General features: G+C 30.6%; 1 protein-coding gene across 1 annotated transcript in view; it reads left to right on the forward strand.

The window, feature by feature from the left end:
- Window positions 1-9592: 9592 nt before the first annotated feature.
- Oseg5 (intraflagellar transport protein Oseg5) overlaps window positions 9593-24980 on the forward strand; it is a 222062-nt gene continuing 206674 nt past the window's right edge. Inside the window, exons 1-3 of the mRNA XM_085488710.1 lie at window positions 9593-9736; window positions 17187-17297; window positions 17355-17539. Of these exons, the coding sequence (XP_085344836.1) occupies window positions 9655-9736; window positions 17187-17297; window positions 17355-17539 (378 nt within the window). The 5' untranslated portion in view covers window positions 9593-9654. The remainder of the gene's footprint in view (window positions 9737-17186; window positions 17298-17354; window positions 17540-24980) is intronic.

Consider the following 24980-nt stretch of genomic DNA (forward strand, 5'->3'; position numbering starts at 1 on the left):
ATTATTGCGACTTTTTTGAATGGTACGGCCTGACCGTACCTGGCGCCCAAAAATTTAATATTGAGATCAAAAGGTATGCGTAGCACAGGAATTACACGACAAAGTTGCGTGTCTTTCCCATTTAACAAAAAGATTGATGTTGCAATATATGATTGAATGTAATGACTGTGATGCAACTTATACTGGTCAAACAAAGACAATTAGTTACACGTGTTAATGAGCATTGCAAGGACATAAAAAACATCCCATCAACCACAGTATAAGTAGCAAACATCGAACTCTATACGGACAAGACTTTAATTGGAGAGAACCAAAAATCTTACACTGTGAAAAACACAAAAAGAAAAAATAGCTCAGATGTTTTTTATCAAAAAATTTAACAGCAATATTAATTAGCAAAAAGACACAGAAAATTTAAATCCTATATATGACATGCTTATATACAGCGTACGATTATTTATTTGTTTATTTGAAAGTACTTATGATTGTCTTTGGAATGTTTATTTAATTTAGACGCAAGACTTGTTAATATAAAAACACTTGTTCTTTGTTTTTTGACTCTAGTTGTGTCACGTCATTCACTTTGACATCCTGAAAGTAATAACGTTAAATATTCTGTTTATTACATGTAACTAAATTATTATCTTAATTTATTCGTGTTTCATTCCGCATTGTTATTTTTTTGTAATTTGTAATTTTATAACAACACTTGTTAAGGGCCCGTACCCAAAGGCTGAAGCGTTGTGTGTAAAACGATTTGTATTGGTCAGTCAGGTCGAGCTTTAATAAATCATTTATTATATTATTTTATTCATCACTGGCGACTTTATTTAACCATTTAAAATAGTCAAAAACATCATTTTTGACATCATTAACTTTTCCAAAACCTGACGTAATGGGCAAATTTCGAGGCTGAATTCGGATTCAGCGCACAAAATTACGTAAGAAACTACTTCGTTTATTCGAACATCATAACCACATGCAGGCTTGTGATAGATGGAAAGGTGTCAATTAAACAATTTGATTTCCAAAAAATATAATTACACTACTGTAAAAAATATAAAATACCATAAAATTTTTGTATAAAATATTCTTTTATATATCTTATATTTGCTACAAATATAAAAAAAATCCGTTACCTTCAAGGGATTATTTCAATTCTTAAATAAACACCTAAAAATATGGATCTAATATTTTTTATATTGTAGACCCCGGGCGGATAGATGATTTTTGGGGCATAATATTCCCGGATTCTTAGGAAAAGATCTTTTGTGTTGTTAGGTTCGTGCACCTTGCGTACCCGACGAATACTACGACCATATTCACTTACATCGCGCGCCTTTCTTCCCCTCTTTTGATTACAGCTAGCAACGCAGAAGACAATTCGCTGTTCGTGCGCGTAAACTTAAAATACATATAATAAAACAACAAAAAATAACATTGCCTACAATACTGTACACTTTACTCCACACCTTACAACATATCCAAAGCATATCAAAATCAATGAGGGACACTTCCCTATTAAATTAAATAATAAAAATACCAGAGAGAAAGACATTAAAAATTTAATGATTATTATATTTGATATTCATAAAAAAGTTTATTTCTAAAATTCAAAGAGTTACAACTTCATAAATTTGTAATGTTAATACAAATCTATATTAATACAAATTTTTTAACTCAAAATAAACTCTCAAAATGAGAAATGTTCTCTTGAAACTCCGATATTTCACCTTGCATATACAAAATAAATAGCATAAATAGTCTGTCCAACATACAATCATAATTTCGACTGGGATAATCTCAAGATTTTAGATCACGAAAGAACTTATTATAAAAAGTTGATCTCGGAGACTATCTACATAAAACAATAACACAATGGTCTAAATGCAACAAAAGATAGCGAATATTTAGATTCTTCTTACTTTCCGTTATTAGACTCTATTTTTAATAAACAAAATTATACAACATGATTGTCATTGTCCTTTTGTTACTGGTTGCTTAGATATATAATACCGGCACTTTAAGATTGATGTCATTGTCTGTTTATAACTCAATAGTTATTGTCAAGTAAATGTGTTTATTATACATCGAATAATTTTAACACGTATATATACAGAATAATTTTTATCATTTGACACACTGTAAAATTTATTTATGCAAAACTTGGACAATCGTTTGGTGAGTTTAGTTTAATTATGTAGACAACACCCACATAAAATTTTTAAATTTTAATATTATTAAAGTTAATTTTTATATTATATTTATAGCGTTTGTATATTGCGACTGAAGAAGTCTTAAGTAAAAGTACAAAACGTCCGCTTCTAATAAATGTTACATCTGATATTTATGTCTTTTTTATTTTATTCTAATTTTGTGTTCGAAAAAGGCCTAATAAAAATTAAATTTTATACTTTTAACTATCGAGCTTGTCAATTAATTTTAAGATATTAGGAGATTTATCATATATGACTCGTATGTAAATATATAATAACAATATTCAAAGAACTAGATAATAGAATATTGACAAATGTAATAACTGCTTAATAAAATTTGTAATTGGCGCCATTTTTCATCTACTTTAGCTCGATAACGTTTTACCATAGGAGATAAATCCCAAGGCATTTCAGTCAAACAGTACTGTGTACACTACAAAGTATGTACTAGTCAGATAGCAACGCCAAGGCCTTTCCTTTATATATAATATAAAAAAATCAATAGTACACGTGGACATGAAGAAAGGAGCTATGCAGAAAGTTGCGATATAAGACATGTAAACAAGGAGAAAAGAAGATACGCAGCAGGAGACGGTATAATTGGTGCGGTGAATGAAAGAAGTCGGCGAGAAGGAAGAAAGAAGTGGAAGGAAAAGAGAGAGTGTGAAGAAGAGCAGCAAAAAAAAGATAACGAAGAGAAAGGACAAAAAGATAGAAGAGAAGCATAAGATGTGCAGTGTGTGGAGGAGGTGTGGAAGTGAGAGGTGGTATAGAAAGAAAGAAAAATGGTGAAGGATAGGATAGGAGGTGTGGCTGTGAGGAAGAAATGAAATAGTTGAAAGAGAGATGAAGAGAATGGAAAAGATGATGGAGGAAATGGTAGGATGGATGAGAGAGAAGAGAGAAGAGAGGAGAAAGGAGGAGAGTGAAGAAAAGGAGAATAAGGGATAAAAAGGAGAAGGAGAAGTGAAGGAGAGAAAAGAAGTGACCGAAAAGAAGAAAAAGGGAGAAGAGAAAGAGAGAGAAGAGAAAAGGAGAAAAGTGAGAAAAAAGAGAGGGGACAGAAGGAGAGGAAAGAAGGAGGAGAAAGGAGAGAAGGTAGGATGCAAGAGGAAAAAGAAGAAAGAGGAGGAGAAAAGTGAAAAAGGACAAGAAGAGTGAGAGAGAAAAGGAAGGCCACTGGGAGAATGAAGAAAAGAGAGGGAAGTTAGAAGATTAATAAATGTTAGTGAAAGAGGAAGAAGAAGAAAAAGAGAGAGAGTGAAGGGGAAGGAAGAAAGAAAGGAGATGGCGGACATGAGGAGCAGAGAGGAGGAAGGAAGGCGGCAAAGGGGAACAAGGAAGAAGAGAAGGGAAAAGAGAGAAGGGACGAGAAGGAGAAGGAGATATGGAGGAAGATGGAAGACAAGGAGAAGAAGAGGAAAAAGGAGTAGGAAGAAAGGAGAGAAAAAGAAAAGAAGGAGAAAGTGAAGAGGGGAAGAGGGGAAAGGGAAAGGGGGGAGGGGAGAGAGAAATGAGAGGATAATGATGAATAGAATGGAGATAGAGGAAGAAAAGAATAGAGAGGAATTATTAAAAAGAGGGAGAATATTATAGAGAAGATGGGGAGTAGGAGTGGAGAAGAATTTAACGTCAAAAGAGAGGAGAATAAGATGTTAAAGAGATGCAGGATAGAAAGAAAGAAACAAAATGCTGTGGTAGTGAGTGGGAAAAGGATGTGGGTATATAGAAAGAAATGTGGATAAGATAAAGGAAAGGGAAAGATAGAAGCAAGAGGATAAGGGAAGAATAGAGGGAAGAGGGAAGAAGAAGAAAGAAAAGAGGAGAAAAAGATCGGAGGAGAAGATAGGATGAGAATAAGATGAGAAGGAGGGAGACGAGCAATTAGGGAAAGGGAAGAAAGAGAATAGGAAGAGATAGTTTTTTATTTAGTTGATGGAGAAAAGGATGAGGAGAGAATGGAGAGTAGGAGCACGAGAAAGCGTGAGATGCTGGAAGCATTGGCGAACCCTGGACTGGAAGAAGGTAGAAGGAAAGCGAAAAGAATGGACCGGGGAAAGCGTGGTACATAATGACATGTCCGCTCCTGGTTTACCGCGAGAGACAAGGGGTAGAAGGACAAATGGAGAAAGACGCGGAAAGAGAGGAGAAGGGCGGAGAAAAAAAGAAAAGGGGAACAGTTTTGTAGAGAAATTGTGAGGTCGCATAAGACCAGAAGAAGAGAATGTTAATATTGTAATGGGTTAGAAAGATTGTATTACAGATGAGAAAAGAAATTTGTAAAGGGTTCGGCGCTCCCCTGGAAACGCCCCGGCAACCCTTAAGGGAGTCCGGAATAAAGTTAAATATATACACAATTAAAATGAAATTAATGTTCGCTTGTATATTGTTAAGACAATCAAATAATAATAAGAATATTTGTAAGTCAGCTCTCCAATTGTTTTAAAAACTCCATATTCATCTCGACTAAGAGCCAAACGCGATGTTATTGCGACAAATTAAGATAAGAAATTTTTGGAAACTGAGGAATTTGAATCCTATGGTTGGGATCTCAGAAATTCCCCTTGTTCCTTCTCTAAACATCCCCTGTAAGAAAAAGACGAGAAAAATATTGGTCCGAAAGTCGGCTGAATCGGGAATCGAACCCGAGACCTTCCGCTTGCCGGGCAACTGCTCTTCCAACTGAGCTATTCAGACACTTACAAATCAATATTTCTCTCAATGTTTATAATCCCCTCCCCCCCCACCAAGGCGTCGTACCTGGTCCAAACGCAACAAATATTAATAGAATATTTGTAAGTCAGCTCTCCAATTGTTTTAAAAACTCCATATTCATCTCGACTAAGAGCCAAACGCGATGTTATTGCGACAAATTAAGATAAGAAATTTTTGGAAACTGAGGAATTTGAATCCTATGGTTGGGATCTCAGAAATTCCCCTTGTTCAATCAAATAACAATCAAATAAGTTAAAATGGCCAACTTATCAAGCATAAAATGAGATGTTATATAAAATATGATTTATTAATTTATAATACATTGAATGTTGTCTAAGTTAGAAAAATACGTTCTATAAAAAAATTAAATACATCAATAAAATAAATATACAAAAAATTATTAAAAAATTAGATGTTTTGACCGCACGCAGTTTTATTCAGTATTGAAATTTAATTCTTAAATCGTATCCTAGCGGTTATTACTGTTTCGTTAAATTCGATTCGAATATCGTGTTAGAAAATTTGTGCGTGTTACAACAAATCATGTCTGATTTCTCATCACTGAATCCCTTGTGTTGAGATCGCTCTTAAGACAGAATGATTCCCGTGAAGTTTCGTCGTTTGTAAACGAGAAATTATGAATTTCGGTATGCACTGTGTGTGGTTAATCATAATTAATAATTGATTATATGTTATAAAAGATATTCTTACGATGTTATTCGGCTTACTTGAATGTCCCTCATCACTAAATTCACGCTTTTTAGAGGAAACGTTATAACTAACTGTATGGTAAGACACCTTATCTCCAAACTGTGTCAAATCACAAAATTGAGTGCGTTTATATATATTGAGATTACGTATGTATAAATTGTTGATGTCCTTTTGTCTTGTACATTATCTATCGTTTGTTTGTTAACATGTTTAAAACATCAAAATAGGATTCGCTCAGCAACTCGATATCTTTGTTAGAATGTAGGCCGTTTTTTTTTGTTCCTTAATATGTAACATTTCAGAGACAAGACTCTTATGATAATTACAGTCTCTATCTAGAATCTTTACGTTTTCCCAATCCATAGTATGATTTTCTTTTATGTGCTCAGAAATTACCGAGTGTCTAGTCGAATCCCATATAATATTATTCCTATGATCTTTCATCTTACAATTAGTATGCAACTATCTTTTTGTTTGGCCTACGTATGATGCGTTGCAATCCTTGCAACAAATCTTGTACACAACATTTGAATGCAAGGACTGTTCGCTTTTGTCCTTTTGTGTCTTAATTATTTTGTCTAGTTTATTAAGACATCTGTAGCCCACTAAACGATCAAGATTTTTTACCGAAGAGACAATCATTTCCGAGATGTCTTTGACATACGGGATGACAAATAATTTTTTCGTTTTTATTTCTTTTTCTGTAATATGTGTTAGTCCATTATTTATTTGTTTTTTTGTGATGCTATTTTTAGAAATAAGAAATTTCACCTTATGATTTATTTTGTTAAAAATGAGGTCAAGAGGATAACTGTTGCTTAGTAAAATATTAATCATTAATTCTATATTTTTGTTAAAAAATTGTGGATGTGATAGTAAGAAACATCTATCAACTAAATTAAAAATTACTCCAATTTTATGGCATTATAAATGATTGGAGTAAAATGATAATATTCTTCCTGAAAAGGTTTCTTTTTGATACCAATCCAGAAATATCCTATGCCGGAGCGACGGCCAAACTCCGATAGATTAGCACCGCACATATCTAAACATATGCACGTATACACATATATACATGATAGGTTAGCACCACACATATCTAAACATATGCACGTATACAACACATATGCATGAAAATGTTTTTAATGTATAACTGTTTTATTAGACTTGCAATCTCACTTTTAATCGTTTACTAATAATTCTTCATATTATCCTTACCGCGTATACTATATTTCATGCAGAGACAAACTGCAGAACTTTTTTTATTAAATAAGTATTGTTACGAACTGACACAAAGAAGTCGATAACAAAACTATAATTTTATTTTTATATGATTTATATTTACAATCATAGCTAACGCGGTCCGTTTTTATAAGTACTTAGATCGTGGAAAAGGATTTATTGATCAGTATAGTCAATAAAAAGTTATTTAAAAAAAACTAAATATTCCCAGCAACACCGATATATAATTGTTACATTGCTATAATAATACGGAATATAACAGGTAATATAACGTGTACGTTACATGTAACATCCATGTTAGTTGTAATTTCCACTCATAGATGTAACATTTTAATATAACATATATTACATTGTAGTTTTATTGTAATTATATACCAAATAGCACATTGATGTATTGATAAGTCAGTGCTATCTTGGGATATAATGACAATATAACTACAATGTAATATATGTAATATTAAAAATGTTACATCTATGAGTGCGAAATTACAACTAACATATACGTTACATGTAACATGCTTAAGTATATAACATTTATATACTGTGTTTGCTGGGTTCGCATTCGGTCGGTAAAAATATACCTCCGGCATCCCCTTAAATCTAAAAAATTTAAGCTACGGTTTACCTCCTGTTCCACTGTGAAATTCATTCTCTCGTGATATTTATTAAAACTATTAATAATCAGAGTCATGTTATTAGCAGTTGCAGCTAATAATATGCCATCCACATATCATAAATAAAAAGTACATTTTATGTTTAATGTTAATAATACATAAAAAGTAGGCCAAATAAACGAGCCAAAATAATTTAAATGTAAAGATAATTAAAAATTATTTATTCATAATATAAATGTAGACGTTTCGACCTTACTAGGTCTTTATCAATACAATCAACCGCAAGTATAAAATTATAAAATATAATAGAGAAATTTAAACATAATCTCGCAAGCTATGTAAAGACGAAACTTCGATTATCATTCGATTTAATTACAATGGTTGAAACAATTATTCTTAGATGTCTTATGTTTAAGACCATCTCTCGAATAAATACACGGAGTCCAAATTTGTCGTTGGACAGCGTGAACAATCTGTTCTGGCATCTTCACGAGATGAGTCCCATTTATTCAAGCTCTTTTTTCCCACAAAATAGATATATTAAAAGGATTCCAATGAAGAACACTCCGAAAAATATAAATTAGCAATAACTTACATATTGATGTTATGCGTTGGTTGTTGCGATTCAGCAATATCAAGGAATAATATGTGTCATTATTATATCCTAGCCTGTTTATATAGTCAATAGTGTTGTCAATAGTTAAAGATTAATTTCTTTTTTTTTTTTATTAAAAAAATGTGTCAGATAATTTTTCTAAAATGTCAAAATAACAGCTTTCAAAAGATTCGATGTGTTTCTTTAAATTTATACTATTTTTATGTTCTTTTATATATAACATTTTAGAAATAAGTCTTTTATTATAGTTGATTTCATGATCTAATATTTCAGTCCCTTCCCAGTCAAAAGTGTACTTATTATTTAAAATATGTTCAGAAATTACCGAATGTCTTGCAGAGTCTAATTTAAAATTGTTTTTATGTTCGTTAAGTCTGGTACGTAATTGTCTTTTTGTTTGTCTAATATAAGTTGCGTCACAGTCTCTGCAATTGATTTTATACACAACATTTGAATTGCTGGAGTCATCATTCTTGTCTTTATGTGTTTTAATCCAATTATTTAGATTTTTCAAGACACGATATCCTACATTTACATCCGATTTTTTAATATTAGTTGATATTTTTTTGGAGATGGATTCTACATATGGAATTGCAACAAATTTGTTATTTTTATCTTTGTTATCGTGAGGACCCTTTTTATTTTCTTTATCAGTTATATTTAATTTGCTGCCAATAAGATTCTTAATCCTGCGATTTATTTCATTAAAAATAAGAGCAAGAGAGTAGCCATTTGATAACAAAACATTTATAACTGTATTACATAGTAACAAATTTTTATCATGGAATCGAGAATGCGACAATAGTAGTGCTCTGTCCACTAAATTATAAATAGTGCCTAATTTGTGGCACATCGGATAGTTGGAATAAAAAAATAAAAATCTACCTGAAAAAGTTTTTTTATGGAATCAATCTACATATATCGCATCCTCAATCACATTAATAGAAATGTCAAGGAAACTAATGTTACGATTCTCTTCTCTTTCAACTGTGAATTTCAGTCTTTCGTGGTATTTGTCTATGATATGTTATTGTTGTCTATGATATTGTTTACTAATTATCATTTGTATTATTTTCATGACGTAGAATAAATTGTTAACACTTAATTAATTAGCTCGTTAAATTGGCCTTTTAATTTATAACTTATTTTAATTTTACACGAGCCGAATTTTATTTTTTATTATATACTGTATATTAAATTTATTGATTTTTATTTATTGTTTTTTTTTGTATGCTCAAATGTAACGAAGATATTCAATGTTTTGTGTTAAAAGTGCTCCAGCCTGTATACATATTTTAATATAAATTTTTAAATTGTTGCTTTATTTATATTTTTAAAATAAAATTAATATTTTGATCTTTTTCTGAATGTTTTTGTTTCTTATTTTTTTTTTACACGTATATAAAATCAAAACTAACTAAAAAACTATAAAATTATTTGTTTCAGAGAAGATCACTTACTAATATGTTGGCATTTAGAAGGTGGCATTGCACATTCTACTATTGTGGCTGAATTTCCAAATGATTTTTATCCTACGGATATGCAATGGAATCCACGTCCTAATCATATTTCTATCGCTAAGAAATTATCTTTGGATGCATTATTAATAACTACTGCAGATGGTATATTATTTATTTTAAAATGTATAATATTATTCAACTTAATTATCTTTTCTTATAATATCTACATATATTAAAGTAAAAATTACATTTTTATATATAGCGGAGATCAGAAATAAAAGTAACATTTTTTTGCATTATAAATCAGTTATCAATTCCCCCCCCTTTAAAGATATATAAAAAAAAAGATTATATCTTAAGAAACTCCTTTTATTGTTCTTTTATTATATCTAATGTTTCATCTTTGAATGGTACATATTTGAAAAGCTATTATTGTTACTTTCATCCTGGCGGCCCAGGATGAAAATAACATAGTATAAAAATAAAAACATTAATTCTTATTTTAGAAAATAAAATAAAAATATGATTTTTTAAAAATATTAGATACTTTTTATTATAAAAATAAAAAATAAAACAATTATTTGTATCTTCTTTAAAATACTTAAATAATCTTTATTGAGTAACAAAATAATTATAATTAAAATCACAGCAGTTTTATATTTTTTCAATTCTATATAAATTTACCTACTTATATAAAAAAAAATCAAGATATCGATATCTGCTCCGAATTAGTTTTATTTAAGAATATTTTATGATGCAAATACCGTGTTACTTTTGTTCTCCGACACATATTTTGAAATAAAAGCATCATAATCTAAAGACGACGCAAGAAAATTAGGATATATACTACTAATTATTCAATACATTGTGTGAACTAGAAGACTGGTTACTTTCTTGACGTTGTTACTTTTGTTCTCGGTCTCCTCTATAAATTATTGTAAATTATTTTTTGTAATTTAAGAGATTATTCTTCGAATATTAACAACAACTTTTAATAATAAAATTACAAAATATTATACATATTTGAATAACATTAATAACATTAATAATAATAGTCATGATTTTGCGGTCTGGAAAAGAAGAGTAGTTTTTTATAGCTTTTATGCAGATCCACAAGCTAAAATGGTCTATCAATTCGTGTTTTTGCGAAAAATGAGATTTCAAAAAGCCTTTTTAAGAATTTTTAACAAATAAAGCCAATGTACAAGAGAAAAGTGCTCAAATAAAAGTTTGAACATTGTAGTTTAATATAAAAATATCAAATCTTTTACTGCAAATACCATCAAATCTCAAGAGTGCTTTGTTTTTAGATTTGAGATCGCACAGTATCAAGTAGAATAATTTATCACATGCAGTTTGTTACGAATAGTAACAATTTTAATCATAGGTTTAATACACAAAATTAAAATGTAAGTTTTTTAAAAAATATTCTTTTTATTGTTTAAGCAATAATTGTTTATACATATTAAATAATTTTACATATACATATTAAATAATTTTTTACCAAATATTTAATCTTTTATTTTCATTTATTAAATTCACTATTAAATTTTTTACTATTAGCAATGGCCCTGCAGTCGGACATACTTTGTTTAGAGTGTAATCGCACTGTATCAAGTAAAAGTGATTTCCCTACATAGGGAAATCACTTTTACTTGATACAGTGCGATTACACTCTAAACAAAGTATGCCTAAAATTTGATGGTACTTGTAAACAATTCAATATTTTCATATTAAATATTAAAGTACAATGTTCAAACTTTTATTCTAGCATTTTCTAAAGTTTCTTGGGTTTGTTTGCTATGAATTTGTAAAAATAATAAAATGTTGTGTTTCAGGGTGTCACACCATTTTTTCAAAAACCTTACGTTATAGACCATATTTTCTTGTAGATTTGGATTCAATGTACAAAAGCTATAAAAATGATTTTTTATTCAAATTGTAGATAAAAATGTAAAATTATGCAGGTTTGAGTTATTACGCAAAACAGTAGAGGATTGTTCTATTTAATTTCACGTGCTCTACCTACACCTGAAAAATCATGCGGTTATTAGCACGTATATTGTATACATACACACATATGTATGCACATGCATATATAAAGTGTAAGAAAAACGTATGAGATTAATAAAATATCTTGGAAAGAGTGAGATATAGAAAAAAATGTTAAATATAAAAATACTAAGATTCAAAATAGGGAACTTGATGGTGATATTAATCTTGACCTAGAGATCATTTCAAGATCAACTTAATTTTTTTCAATGGAATTATATTTTTTTACATAAATCGATTTCTCGCAATATTATCTGTATAAAAAGTTATAAGGGTGGAATAGTTAGAAGATAAATTGTTTACGAGATATTTTTTACTTTAATTTAATATAATTCATTTTATACTTTAATTTACATAAATTATAAAATATCTCGTGAAATATTCATTTTTTGATGATCTTACTTTGATAAACTTACCTTAAATAAAAACTTATATTTTTATAAACAAAATAATGTAAAAAATCGATTGGTGTAATAAAATACAGTTGTTTAAAAAAATTATGTAATTTACAACTAATAATTACATTTATTTAGGAACAATTAACAATAAGTGTTTTCTTTACACTAATCAATTCCTCTTATTAATTTGTACATAAAAGTATGAAGGTGAAATGATCGGAAAATGAATATTTTACGAGATAATTTATATACTATGTAAGATTATATTAAACTAAAAAATATTGAATATATCATAAACTTGTTCATCATTTTTGGATCATGTTACCTTTATAACTTTTTGTGCAGAATATTGAGGAATCGATTTATGTAAAAAAAATATCGTGGTTTTATTTAAAAATAAAATAATAAAGTGACCTTAAAATGACCCTTAAATTTGAACTTTAGATCAAGGTCAATGTCACCATAAAGTGCCCCATTTTGAATTCTACTACTTTCGTACAGTGTGCCAGAAAAATGTTAAAACTAATGCTATCATTTTAATGCATGCAGTTATTGAACAAAAATTGTGTTGAAAAGAGGAAAGTGCAGTTTTTACTTGATATAAATAAAATGTTAAAATGTATTATATTAAAAAATTGAACACAACGATAAATTTGCAAAAGAATACGGAAAAATTTAATACAACATATGATTGTTTGTTTTTAAATTATACACTGTATGACTACAGGTATATATACGAAGTGTTTTATCGACGTGGCCTCAAATGTATAATCACGTTTATTGAATTTAAATTGTGCGTATGGTTTATCATGTTTTGTCTTATCATTTATCTTTTCTTTTAAATAACGACCAAATTATAACATATTCAATGAATAACTTTCAATGAATAAAGTGAATGTAATGTAACTTTTTTCTTTCTTTTTGTAAGTATTCTTATTATGTTTTTTTTATTCTACGTATATATATTTTTTAATTTTTGTATTGACTTTCTAGGTACATGTATATATGATTTGTTAAGGGGTTATACCTACCTGTATAGTCGAAAAAAACATGTAATTTAAAAAATTTTTTTTAAACTAAAAGATTTTTAAAAATAAATGATTAATCATTCAAATGTATACATTTTGAAGATTTTATAGTATTTTTTTATTACAAAATATAAAAAAACAAAAAAGATATCAGCGATCTCCCCGAAAGCATTTTTTGTAAGTTCTTTTGCGGTGACTACTGTAGCTTTGAGCTCGTTTATCTAAATTGATAAATTCGAGTAAATTTAGTTAGTATATTAGTTTATCTAGTGCTCAATCGATCATTATTTCAAAAAATTAATTTGGATAAAAATGGGGGTTTAAAGTTAAAGTATCAATTTTCGACAAAAAAATCGTTCATTTTTATCTGTAAAAAAAAACTACGCAACGAAAAATAAAAAGCAACGATCGGGCACTAGATAAACTAATATACTAACTAAATTTGCTCGATTTTTTCATTTCAGAAGAACGAGTTCAAAGCTACAGTGGTCACCGCAAAAAACTTACAAGAAAATGCTCTCATTGATATTTTTTTTGTTTTTTAATATTTTGTAATAAAAAAATACTATAGAATCTCTTAAAATATACATCCGAATAATTAATCATTTATTTTAAAAAATCTTTCAGTTAAAAAAATTCCTAAAAATGCTAGTTTTTTTCTTCACAGGTAAATATAACTCCTTAAGAGTACCTATTGTAATTTTGAGAAGGACCACAACCCGTATGGTTAAAACGTAAATAAATTAACATCTATTTATTATTTGCCAGTGTGTCGAACTCAACCATAACTTCTTATTATAAATAAAATAATTGTACATATCAATTTATTTTATTAATAAAAAGTAATGAATAAAGTGTAAGTCTAATAATCGCATAAAATCACATAAATATTTTCAACAGTGCTAGATTTAATAGCAGCTATTAAAAGGATTATCAATAACATTAAAAATAACTTGTTAGAAAAAGTTTTTACGAGTTTTCGTCAAAAAATAGAATTTTTGTACAAATTTAAATGATGCGTACTTAAAAAATATTTATCATTAGTTTACATGTGTGATTATTAGTACTTTTATGAATTTTTATTAATAAAATAAATTGATATACAAACATTTTATTTATATCCATTAAAACTGCAAAATTTTCTCTTTTTAATACAATTTTTGTTTTCTCAATAACTGCATGCATTAAAAAATGACAAATGATTAGTTTCATTTTCCTATGGTACACCCTGTATTTAACATTTTTTTCTAAATCCCATTTCTTTCAAGATATTTTACTAATCCCATACTTTTTCCTTACCCTGTACATACATACGCGTGTACGTGCGTGCATGTATGCTATGTATAGAATATCTAGTAATAATCACCTCTCACACAAAGATTACAAAATGAAAATGTTGGGATTAATAGATAAATAATGAAGTATTTAATTATGTATTACATTTAGCAACACAGTAGGATATTTGTTCTTGCTGCATGTTTATACTCGTGGATTGATCGAAATTTTAAAATTAATTTTTCATTAATTATTAAAGATTGCAACACGATAGAAGACTTTTACTCAATTTAATCTATTTGCAATTAAGAGACGATATGGTTATTTTGTTATATATATTTTAAATTTATGTTTATGATTTGTGAATTATTTTCTTGAATATGGCTTTAATTGTCAATATCGCATTATTATTAAATATTCAATTTCAATTCTTTATTCGTCCCCTAAGGGATTGAAGGCGCTTTTGAAGGAGCGTTCCCCAACCTTACAAACTCTTACAATCTTACTTATATCTACTCTTAACTCTACTCTTACATCTAATTTACAAATAACTTAATTCTACCTTAACCTACTTATCTACTACTTTAGAGAGAGAAAGAGCCGTCCCTACCTATCGCTTCGCTTCGGCTTCCGATTCCCCATACATTCTCCACCACCTCATTCATACCTCACTCATTCTCCTCCTCATACTTCCTTCCTCCTTTTCCCCTCCTTCCCTCCTTTCTTCCGTTCTCCCCTCTTCCCTCTTTTTCTCTATTTCTCTCATCCATCCTTCCCCTTCTCCTCCTTCCTGCAGTATTTCCTTCATTCTTTCCCACCAGTTTCCCTTCCCCCCTTCTCCCCCACATTCTCCTATCACATGCTCCCATGTTTCATCTTCTATCCCGCATAACCTATTATTATTAAATATAAATACCTACAAATTATAATTAATATAGATATTTTTATATATTAAAAAATTAAAAATATTAAGCATTACATCATATGTAATTTTGAAATAAATATTTTTATTGGCTCTCAATATAAAGGATATAAATATGTTGTTTTCTAAATCGGCCAACAGAGCCAAAGCACGAAAAATTAATTATTCGGAACTGTATCTCTTGGTTTGAGATCACAAAGTTCCATATATAAATTAATCTCGAAACTTACATATGGAGAAATAGGCGCGAAAAAAAAAGTAAATAACATAATATTTTTATTTAAAACTTGATAATTTTTATTTTTAAGAAAAATTTCATATAGAATATAAATATGATGTTTTCTAAATCGGCCAACAGAGTCAAAGCACGAAAAATTAATTATTCGGAACTGTATCTCTTGGTTTGAGATCACAAAGTTCCATATATAAATTAATCTCGAAACTTACATATGGAGAAATAGGCGCGAAAAATATAGGAAAATTATATTTTTCGCGCCTATTTCTTCATATGTAAGTTTCGAGATTAATTTATATATGGAACTTTGTGATCTCAAACCAAGAGATACAGTTCCGAATAATTAATTTTTCGTGCTTTGACTCTGTTGGCCGATTTAGAAAACATCATATTTATATTCTATATGAAATTTTTCTTAAAAATAAAAATTATCAAGTTTTAAATAAAAATATTATGTTATTTTTAATGTTATTGATGATCTTTTTATATTTATCGTGTACTCAAAAATCGATAAATTTATTACGTTATAATATTTATTACATAATATTTTTAAAATTGAAAATTTTAAATAAAATATTTATAGTTAAAATAGAAAATATTACATATTACATATTACATAAGTATAATGTGCTAAATTATAAAAACGTTTGTAAATTAATGTTGCGGATTGCACTGATAAAATAATTTTGATCGGGAATAGAGGGAAGAGGGGATTGACTGTTAACAGCGGAGATATAGTTTATATAAAGTTTATTCGGCTTTTCACAAACAACTACAGTTCTCAAGTAATAATTAGGCACACTCGACGAACGGTGGAAAATAAGTTCAACGAGAATGTACGGACATCTTGTGCTTGATCGTACTTGCTGCGCGCGTACGCGACGGAAATCTTGGGCAGAACTATGCTGTAGTTCCGAACGCGATGGAAATCTTCTCGCGACAGTTTGTACGAAAAATCGCAGCGATCAAGAGCCGAACGCGGATGCGCGATGCACCGTTCGCGAGATCGAGGTCTTTGAGAGTCTCCGTAACGCTATAATGTCGAAGCACGTGGTGATACGTGCGGTCGTAATTACAGCCGAAATATGCGTGTATTTTACAAAATGAACTGAATTAATTGAAAATATCGCGTGCACGATACTCTACAAATATTGCCGATGACCGACGAAAATGAATCACTTTCGTAACTCGACGGATTAATTTTTAACAACGCGGATTACTATTTTTCGGTCACTTGATAACGTGTTGATCCACCAAGAGCCGGAACAAGAAGAAGGAACGGAAGAAGGAGAAGGATATTAGCGACTCAGATAGGCAGAAACGGGGGTGCGCGACAGATCATAATTGATACACCGCGCACTCGAGTTGGCGAAAAAGGACCGCAAATGCGAATTACAATGAGGCGTGAGAAGGATCGGCTACGCGCGATGCCTCGTTCGCGTGGAAATTTGTGATTCGCTAATGCGACGATTGACGGTTCTCAATATGTCCGATCGCGCGACATTCAACGTTTTGCGGAGACTCTCAAGTATATTCAACGGTTCCGGAACAATTAACAATATAAGAAATAAAAAAAATTATATAAGTTTGTGATTCAATAAATATTTTTTTAACTAGAAGTTTGACCAATTATAAAAGTTATGTTGAACAGATCAAACAAATTTTTAAAACAATATTATTAGAATAATGTTAATTTTTTTAGGTAAATATCACTTAGTCAACAGAAATGGTCGCATTGAAAAAAGTGTAGATGCACATAAAGGGGCAACAACAGTAGGAACATGGAATAATGACGGTTCTGCATTTTTGACTGGTATGTCATCATATTGTGTCTTAAAAAATTCATTATTTAGAACAATTTTAATTACAGCTGGTGAAGATGGATTGATCAAGATCTGGTCTCGAAGTGGTATGCTCCGATCTACATTATATGGTGAAAGCAAATCGCTTCCCATATTAACATCAAGCTGGAGTCCTGACTGTTTAACTATATTGTACTCTCAGGGTACAAATTTGATTCTGCAATCATTTAATTCTAATAGCAAATTAAATAAGGTAAAACAGTTTTACTTTTTGCATATTCAATAATTTAGATTTTCCTCTTTTCTCTTCCCACAGTATTACTTAAAGATTACATAAAATTATTCTAATAGTAAGAAAATAGCTTAACACATAAGTTCTGTATATGTTATTATATTAAGTTATTTGTATATGTTATCATAACATATATAAATAACTTAATTTAATAACATATACAGAATGTAAGAAAGAGTATCTGTTTTAAAGGTGGATACACATCAAAATAATGAAAAAAATTTTTATCAACATAGATAACCGCTTTGCGCGCGCGTTAAACGAATTTCTTCTCCGATAGTGTATGTACATAATTTTAATTCGCCGAATTTCAATTATGTACATAATTTTAATTCTTGAATTTTTGTTACATACACACATAATTTTAATTCGCCTAATTTTTATTACAAACATTATTTTAATTCGTCGTATTTCTTTTATATAAATAATTTTAATTTTTGATTTTACATTATGTTTATAATTTTAATTCTTAAATTTCTATTATGTGTATAATTTTAATTTGCCGTATTTTTATTATGTAAATAACTTAAATTGTACCTAATAGAAATTCGGTTAATTGAATTTATGTACATAATAGAAATTCGGCAAATTGGAATTATAACATAATAGAAATTCAAGAATTCTTATGTATTGTACATAGTAGAAATTTGGTAAATTAAAATTTAAAACACAATGGAAATTCCAGAATTAAAATGTACACAATAAAAATTCAAGAATAAAATTATGTACACAATAAAAATTCAAGAATAAAATTATATGTACATAATAGAAATTCAAAGAATTCAAATTATTTTCATAAAAGAAATACGACAAATGAAAATTATATATATAATATAAATTAGGCAAATTAAAATTATTTACATAAAAAAAATACGGCGAATGAAAATTATATACATAATAGAAATTAGAAATTCAATAAATTAAGATTAGGTACATAATAGAAATTCGGGAATTAAAATTATGTACATAATAGAAATTCGGGATTTAAAATTATAAACATAATAGAAATTTACGAATAATAAAATACAATAAATAAAAATTGCGTATATAATAGAAATGCGGGAATTAAAATTATGTACATTATAAAAATTCTGCGAATTAAAATTATGTTCATAATAGAAATTCGGCGAATTAAAATTATGTACATTGTGGAAATTCGGCGAATTAAAACATATACATAGTGAAAATATAGAATTACAATTATGTATATAATAAAAATTCGAGAATTATAATTACATATAGTACATATAGAAGGTCAATAATAATTATGCACATAAGGGAAATAGAAATTCGGCGAATCGAAATTACGTACATATATAATGGAAATTCAAAAATTAAAATTATGTGCATTCTCTGTTGTAAAAAAGGCATGCAAAGTCGATTCTCGCATGTATTGTTTCCGCTTTTCCGCGTTGCTGATTGGTTGTCTCAATTCGCATTGTGTTATATTCATAGCAAACAGTCATTGCAAAGGTTAATAGTTTGACAATTGTTCTAAATAATATTAAATTAAAACATATAAAATTAATGGTGCGCGCGAAGCGCGCGCTTGTGTTATCTAGTGATATAAATTCGGCGAATTAAAATCAAGTACATAATAGGAATTCGAATCAAAATTATGTTCATAATAAACATGGAAAATTAATTTCATGTACAAAATAAAAATTCGACAAATTAAAATTATGTATATAATAGAAATTTGCTGAATTTCTGTTATATATAATAGAAATTTGCTGAATTTCTATGATACATATATGTACATAATAGAAATTCGTCGAACTTTTATTTTGTACGTAAAATTAATTATTTTGATGTCTTTGTTAATTGATTAATTGCCAGTAAGAATTAAATTAAACTTATTACATTCGTGAAAAACACGACCAATACTGGACTATAAAAATTTTTTCTTTATTTATTTAATTCATGACGTTTCGACCTGTGGTTTAGAATCTTTATCAAATGATTCTGAAATTAAAAATACAACAAATGCAATTACATCAATTATAAGAGATCAATCACTATTGATATGCAAAAAAGAAAAATTGAAATTAAAATTAAAAACTTACAGTTCTTTTAAGATGTCAATATAATTAAAGTGGTGTTAATTTTTTAAAAAACATGTCAGTCACTATATATTAAAACTTGTGTCTTTTAGGACATCTCGTTGGTATGTAAGCAATTCGTCAGTACAATATTAATTTTTAAACAATTCTAATGATCTTATCATAAATAACATTTAGATTGTCTGTATCTTTTTGAGCGTTTAATGCATTGTTAACCTTTTTTATAAAAAACATTTCTGCTACTTCTCTCTTTTTTGTATATCTTTTGTTATGTAAAATATTCGGATTTTCCCAGTTTAATTTCAATTTTATTTTTTATTTTTTGCGTATCAGTAGTGATTAATCTCGTATAATTGATGTAATTGCATTTGTTGTATTTATAATTTCAGAATTATTTGAAAGACCTAAACCACAGGTCAAAACATCATGAATTAAATAAATAAAGAAAAAATTTTTGTAGTTTAGTATTGGTCGTTTTTTTTCACGAATGTAATAAATTTAATAAAATTAATTCTTTATTTTTATTATGTATATAATTTTAATTCGTCAAATTTCTATTGTGTAAATAATTTTAATTTGTTGCATTTCTATTATGTATTAATTAATTGAATTTCTATATATACATAATTTTAATTCACCGAATTTCTATTTCCCTTTTTAACTGGGAAAGTGAAGTCGAAATCATTCAACCACAAAATTAATAAACATTTATCAGATTTTTACTATTATATACACCAAATCTTTTAATATACATTATTATCACTACACTAACCCTTTGATACACACAACTGTCAAAATATGCAATGACAGCCGCTCACAAAGCAAACGCTATGACGGAAGCAATCGGCATCGCGAAAAAGAGGCAACCATACTTCGAAATTTTCGAGATAAACCGATACATTCGAGAATCGACTTCATGCTTTTTTTAAAGAAAGGACTAGCAACACAAGCGCGCGCTTCGCGCGCGCCATTAATGATATTTTAATTTATTTATCACGTATATATCGCGAGACTCCTTGCGCAACTCGACTACCAATCAGACACGCGGAAAAGAGGCAATAATACACACGACTCAAAACACAAACTTCACGCGTTTCATGACTTTTTTTATCATGGATTCTACAAATAAATCTCTATAGAATTATAGGTATTATTACTTTTGAGCTTATATTTTGTATTAAAATTATTAAATAAATTCAAACAATGCAATATTTTGATTTTAAAAACACAATATACACCTCCTTCATCTTGGCCAATAGAGCCAAACGCGATGTTATTGCAACAATTAAGAAAGAAAATTTGGAAACTAAGGAATTTGTACGTGCCCGTTTACACGAATTGTCCGTAAAAAATGACTTAATTATGAGTAAACTGTATTTAATTTATTTTGCTATTTAATTTACAATACTGGGAACCCTTTTGGTTTCCTTTGTCAAAATTAATCGAGTTAAATATATAATGTGTTTTAGAACGAATTACCAATACTGACAAACGGAGCAGAATAGAGAGCGTTGCCACGTCGGTCCTTCGCTTTTATTCCTCTCTCCCCGCTAAGGAGTCCTCCCACTCATCACAACAGACGCGCGCTAACGCTCCTGCTTTACATTGATTTTTAAAATCTCGATGATCGATCCTTTATCGTTCTAATACTGTACATCCCGCCCACCAATTAATGTCAATTAATTTTTATCTCATACAACATGTTATTGTGAGTCAGTCGACGGAAGTTTACAAAGTTTATTTATCGCTCTTTTACAATTTCCGCTTGCCGTTTTAAGCGTAACAACGCGTACCTTTCCGTCGGTGCCTGCGTGAATCTCAATTACTCGGCCTACCTTCCATTTTAACGGCGGCGTGTTATTGTCTTGTATCAAAACTATGTCGTCGATAGTTAAATTTGTCTTTTCGGATTTCCACTTAGTCTTTTCTTGCAAGGACGTAAGGTATTCCCTATGCCAACGATGCCAAAACTCCTGCGCGATTCTTTGAGTTAATTGTCAACGATCGAGTCTGTTAACCGGTACGTCGGTTACATCTAATTCTGGAGTGCTCGTTAGTGTTTCGCCAATAATGAAATGACCCGGTGTCAATGGTAGCAAATCTGTGGGAGTAGATGGTAATTGGCAGATTGGCCGTGAATTTAAACATGCTTCAATCTGTATTAGAACCGTAGTTAACTCTTCAAAGGTTAACAGATTTTGACCGATAACTCGTTTTAAGTAAAACTTGCAAGATTTTACGCCTGCCTCCCACAGGCCATTCATGTAAGGCGCCGACGGTGGAATAAATTTCCACTCGATACTGTTCGGAGTACAAAATTCGTCGATCATATCCTTACTATTTTCTTTGATCATTTGTTGTATATCGTGAAGCTCATTTCGTGCTCCTACGAAATTAGTCGCATTATCGCAAAATATACGCTGTGGACAACCTCTACGCCCTACGAAACGTTTAAGCGCAGCTATAAATGCGCTTGCGCTGAGATCGCTGACCGCCTCGAGATGTATTGCTTTTGTTGCAAAACAAACAAATAGCGATATATACGATTTGTTTGTTTTCCTACCGCGGCCTCGATTAACTAGCGTCACAATGGGCCCCGCGAAGTCTATACCCGTTACAAAAAATGGACGCTTTAATACAACTCTGTTTGTTGGCAGCTGTCCCATTATCTGAGACATTGTTCTCGGATTATTTCGGAAGCAGTTTACACATTCGTGTACAGTTTTTCGTGCTATACTTTTTCCGTTAATAGGCCAATATTTTTCTCGAATTGCGTACAACAATGCTTGTGGACCCGCGTGTAACAATCTACGGTGCTCTCGCTCGAATAATATTTTTGTAAATATGTTGCTGGACGGCAGTAATATTGGATGCCTTGTGTCAAATGATGAATTTTTAATTCTGCCGCCCACCCTGACGAGTCCTTCTTCAGTCTATAAATGGACTAAGCGGTAATAATTTACTGTTCGACGCAATTTGCCTTCCTGCTCTTAATTCTGACCATTCGTTTGCAAAATGAAATTTTTGAGTTTCTATAATTAGTAGTCGTCTTACATTGTAAATCTCTTTGACTGAAATATTGTCACGTTTACGTTTGGCTTGCTCTGTTTTGCAATTTGATAGAAATCAAAAGATCCACGCAAAAATGCGCTCGAATTTTGTTAGTGAAGAATGGTTGTCTAAATAAGATAATATCGTTTGTTTATTAATATTTAAAAATACTTGCGACTCTAACCTTTGCTCAGATTCAATAATCTCTAATTCCGGTTACGACAAACTCAATGTTCTTGTTTCATTTTGCGTGCGATAATCAATCTTTGACAGCCACTCAGGGCCCTCCCACCAAAGTCTACAGGCCTGCAAATTCTTGAGACTCGTGCCTCGCGAAATCAAATCCGCAGGATTGTCTTCGCTCCTAACGTGACGCCAATGTTTTAACGGAAGGCTCGTCTGTATTTCTGCCGTTCGATTTAAAACAAATGTTTTTTGACGTGACGGATCGCCGGATATCCACGCCAACACAATCGCGGAATCGCTCCACGCCGCTATCTCGTCAAACTTGATTTTTAGCGCTTCGACAACATTTTTTACTAATCTAATTAAAGTCAGTGCACCGCATAATTCTAGCCTCGGCAACGTTTTACTCTTAGTTGGAGCAACGCGCGATTTTGAACAAAGCAACGCTGAATGACTATTATCATTCTGATCTATCGTCCGCAAATAAATGCATGCTCCATACGCTCTCAAGGATGCATCACAAAATGCATGTAGTTCTATTCGATTGACGTTTCTACTCGAAATGACTGCAAGGAATTTGAATTTCAGTTATATTCTGCAAATCTTCTGCGTACGCGCTCCACGCTTGTTGAAGCTCCGCTGTTAATACTCCGTCCCAGTCTAAATTGGCTATCCATGTCCCCTGCATAATTAATTTAGCTTGAATTAAGATCGGACTTATTAACCCCAATGGATCAAACAGCCGTGAGATGGCTGATAAAACTTCTCGTTTTGTCTTATTTGAACTTGTTGTTAATTGAATTGAGAATTTGAGTAGATCTTACTCCGGTAGCCAATTTAAACCTAACGTTTTTACATTGTTTGTATCGCCTTCATCAATGGCGACAGCCAAAGGCTCTTGGATTCGCTCGACCGACCCCAAGATCCCCCTGCAATTCGAACGCCACTTGTGAAGCTCGAAGCCACCGCCCTTTAATAACGCCTTTAATTGATATTAATTCCACCGCGTCGCTCTCACAACTAACTCCAGTTAAAATGTCGTCGACATACAAATCGTTTAATAAAGCCTTTGATGCTAGATTAAATTTTTTATCTGCATTGCTTGCTAATTGTCTAACGCAACGTATCGCTAAAAATGGAGCGCACGCCAATCCGTACGTAACCGTATTCAATCTGAATTCTTGAATCGGCTGATTAATAGAAAATCGCCACAAAATTTTTTGATAATCTCGATCCTGCTCGTGTATTAGAATTTGCCGATACATTTTTCTCAAATCGCCGGTAACCACAATCGCATGAATTCGAAACCGCAGAATAATATCAATTATGTTATCCTGTAAAATTGTTCCGGTCATCAACGTGTCGTTCAAGGAAACGCCTGATTTCGCAGAGCCGTCAAATACGACGCGCAGCTTCGTCGTAGTACTCGATTCGCGTATAACGCCGTGATGCGGCAGATATATCGGTGAGATTGCATTTGTTTCTCCGACTATTTTAGACATATGATTTAATTAAATATATTTCTGCATAAATCTCGAATATTGATTATATAATTCTTGACTACAAAACTTGCGCTCTAGCTGTTTTAATCGCCTGATTGCTATTTGTTTTGATTCTCCGAGTTTCACCTTATTTTCTCTGAAAGGCAGTCTAACAATAAACCGACCCGCCGAATCTCTAGTCATTGTGTTTACAAAACACTTCTCGCACTCTTGTTCCTCGATCGACATTGTTACACGTTTATCGGTTGAATATTCTTCCAATTCCCAAAATTTTGATATCGCGTCGTCTATCGATTCTTGTTGCATTGACAAGCATGTGTAAACACTCGACGACAAACTGTCGATCGATTGAATCGCTACTAAATCTTCCGATATCGAGCCTGCTAATATCCAGCCGAATTTGCTGTTTTGTAGTATCGGCAGATCACCGCGAAGTTCAATTTTTTCATTCTCCAACAATTGAAAGAAAAATTCTCCGCCTATAAGCGCATCGATATTGCTCGGACTGTGAAATAATGGATCCGCTAATTTAAGATTTTCCGGAATCGACAATTGAGAAACGCGAATTGAGAAAGATGGTAATTTCTTTGTTATTGTTGG

Source organism: Nylanderia fulva, unplaced genomic scaffold (assembly GCF_048542155.1).
Source record: "Nylanderia fulva isolate GAGA-0341 unplaced genomic scaffold, ASM4854215v1 Scaffold70, whole genome shotgun sequence".
NCBI classification, from domain to species: Eukaryota; Metazoa; Arthropoda; class Insecta; order Hymenoptera; family Formicidae; genus Nylanderia; species Nylanderia fulva.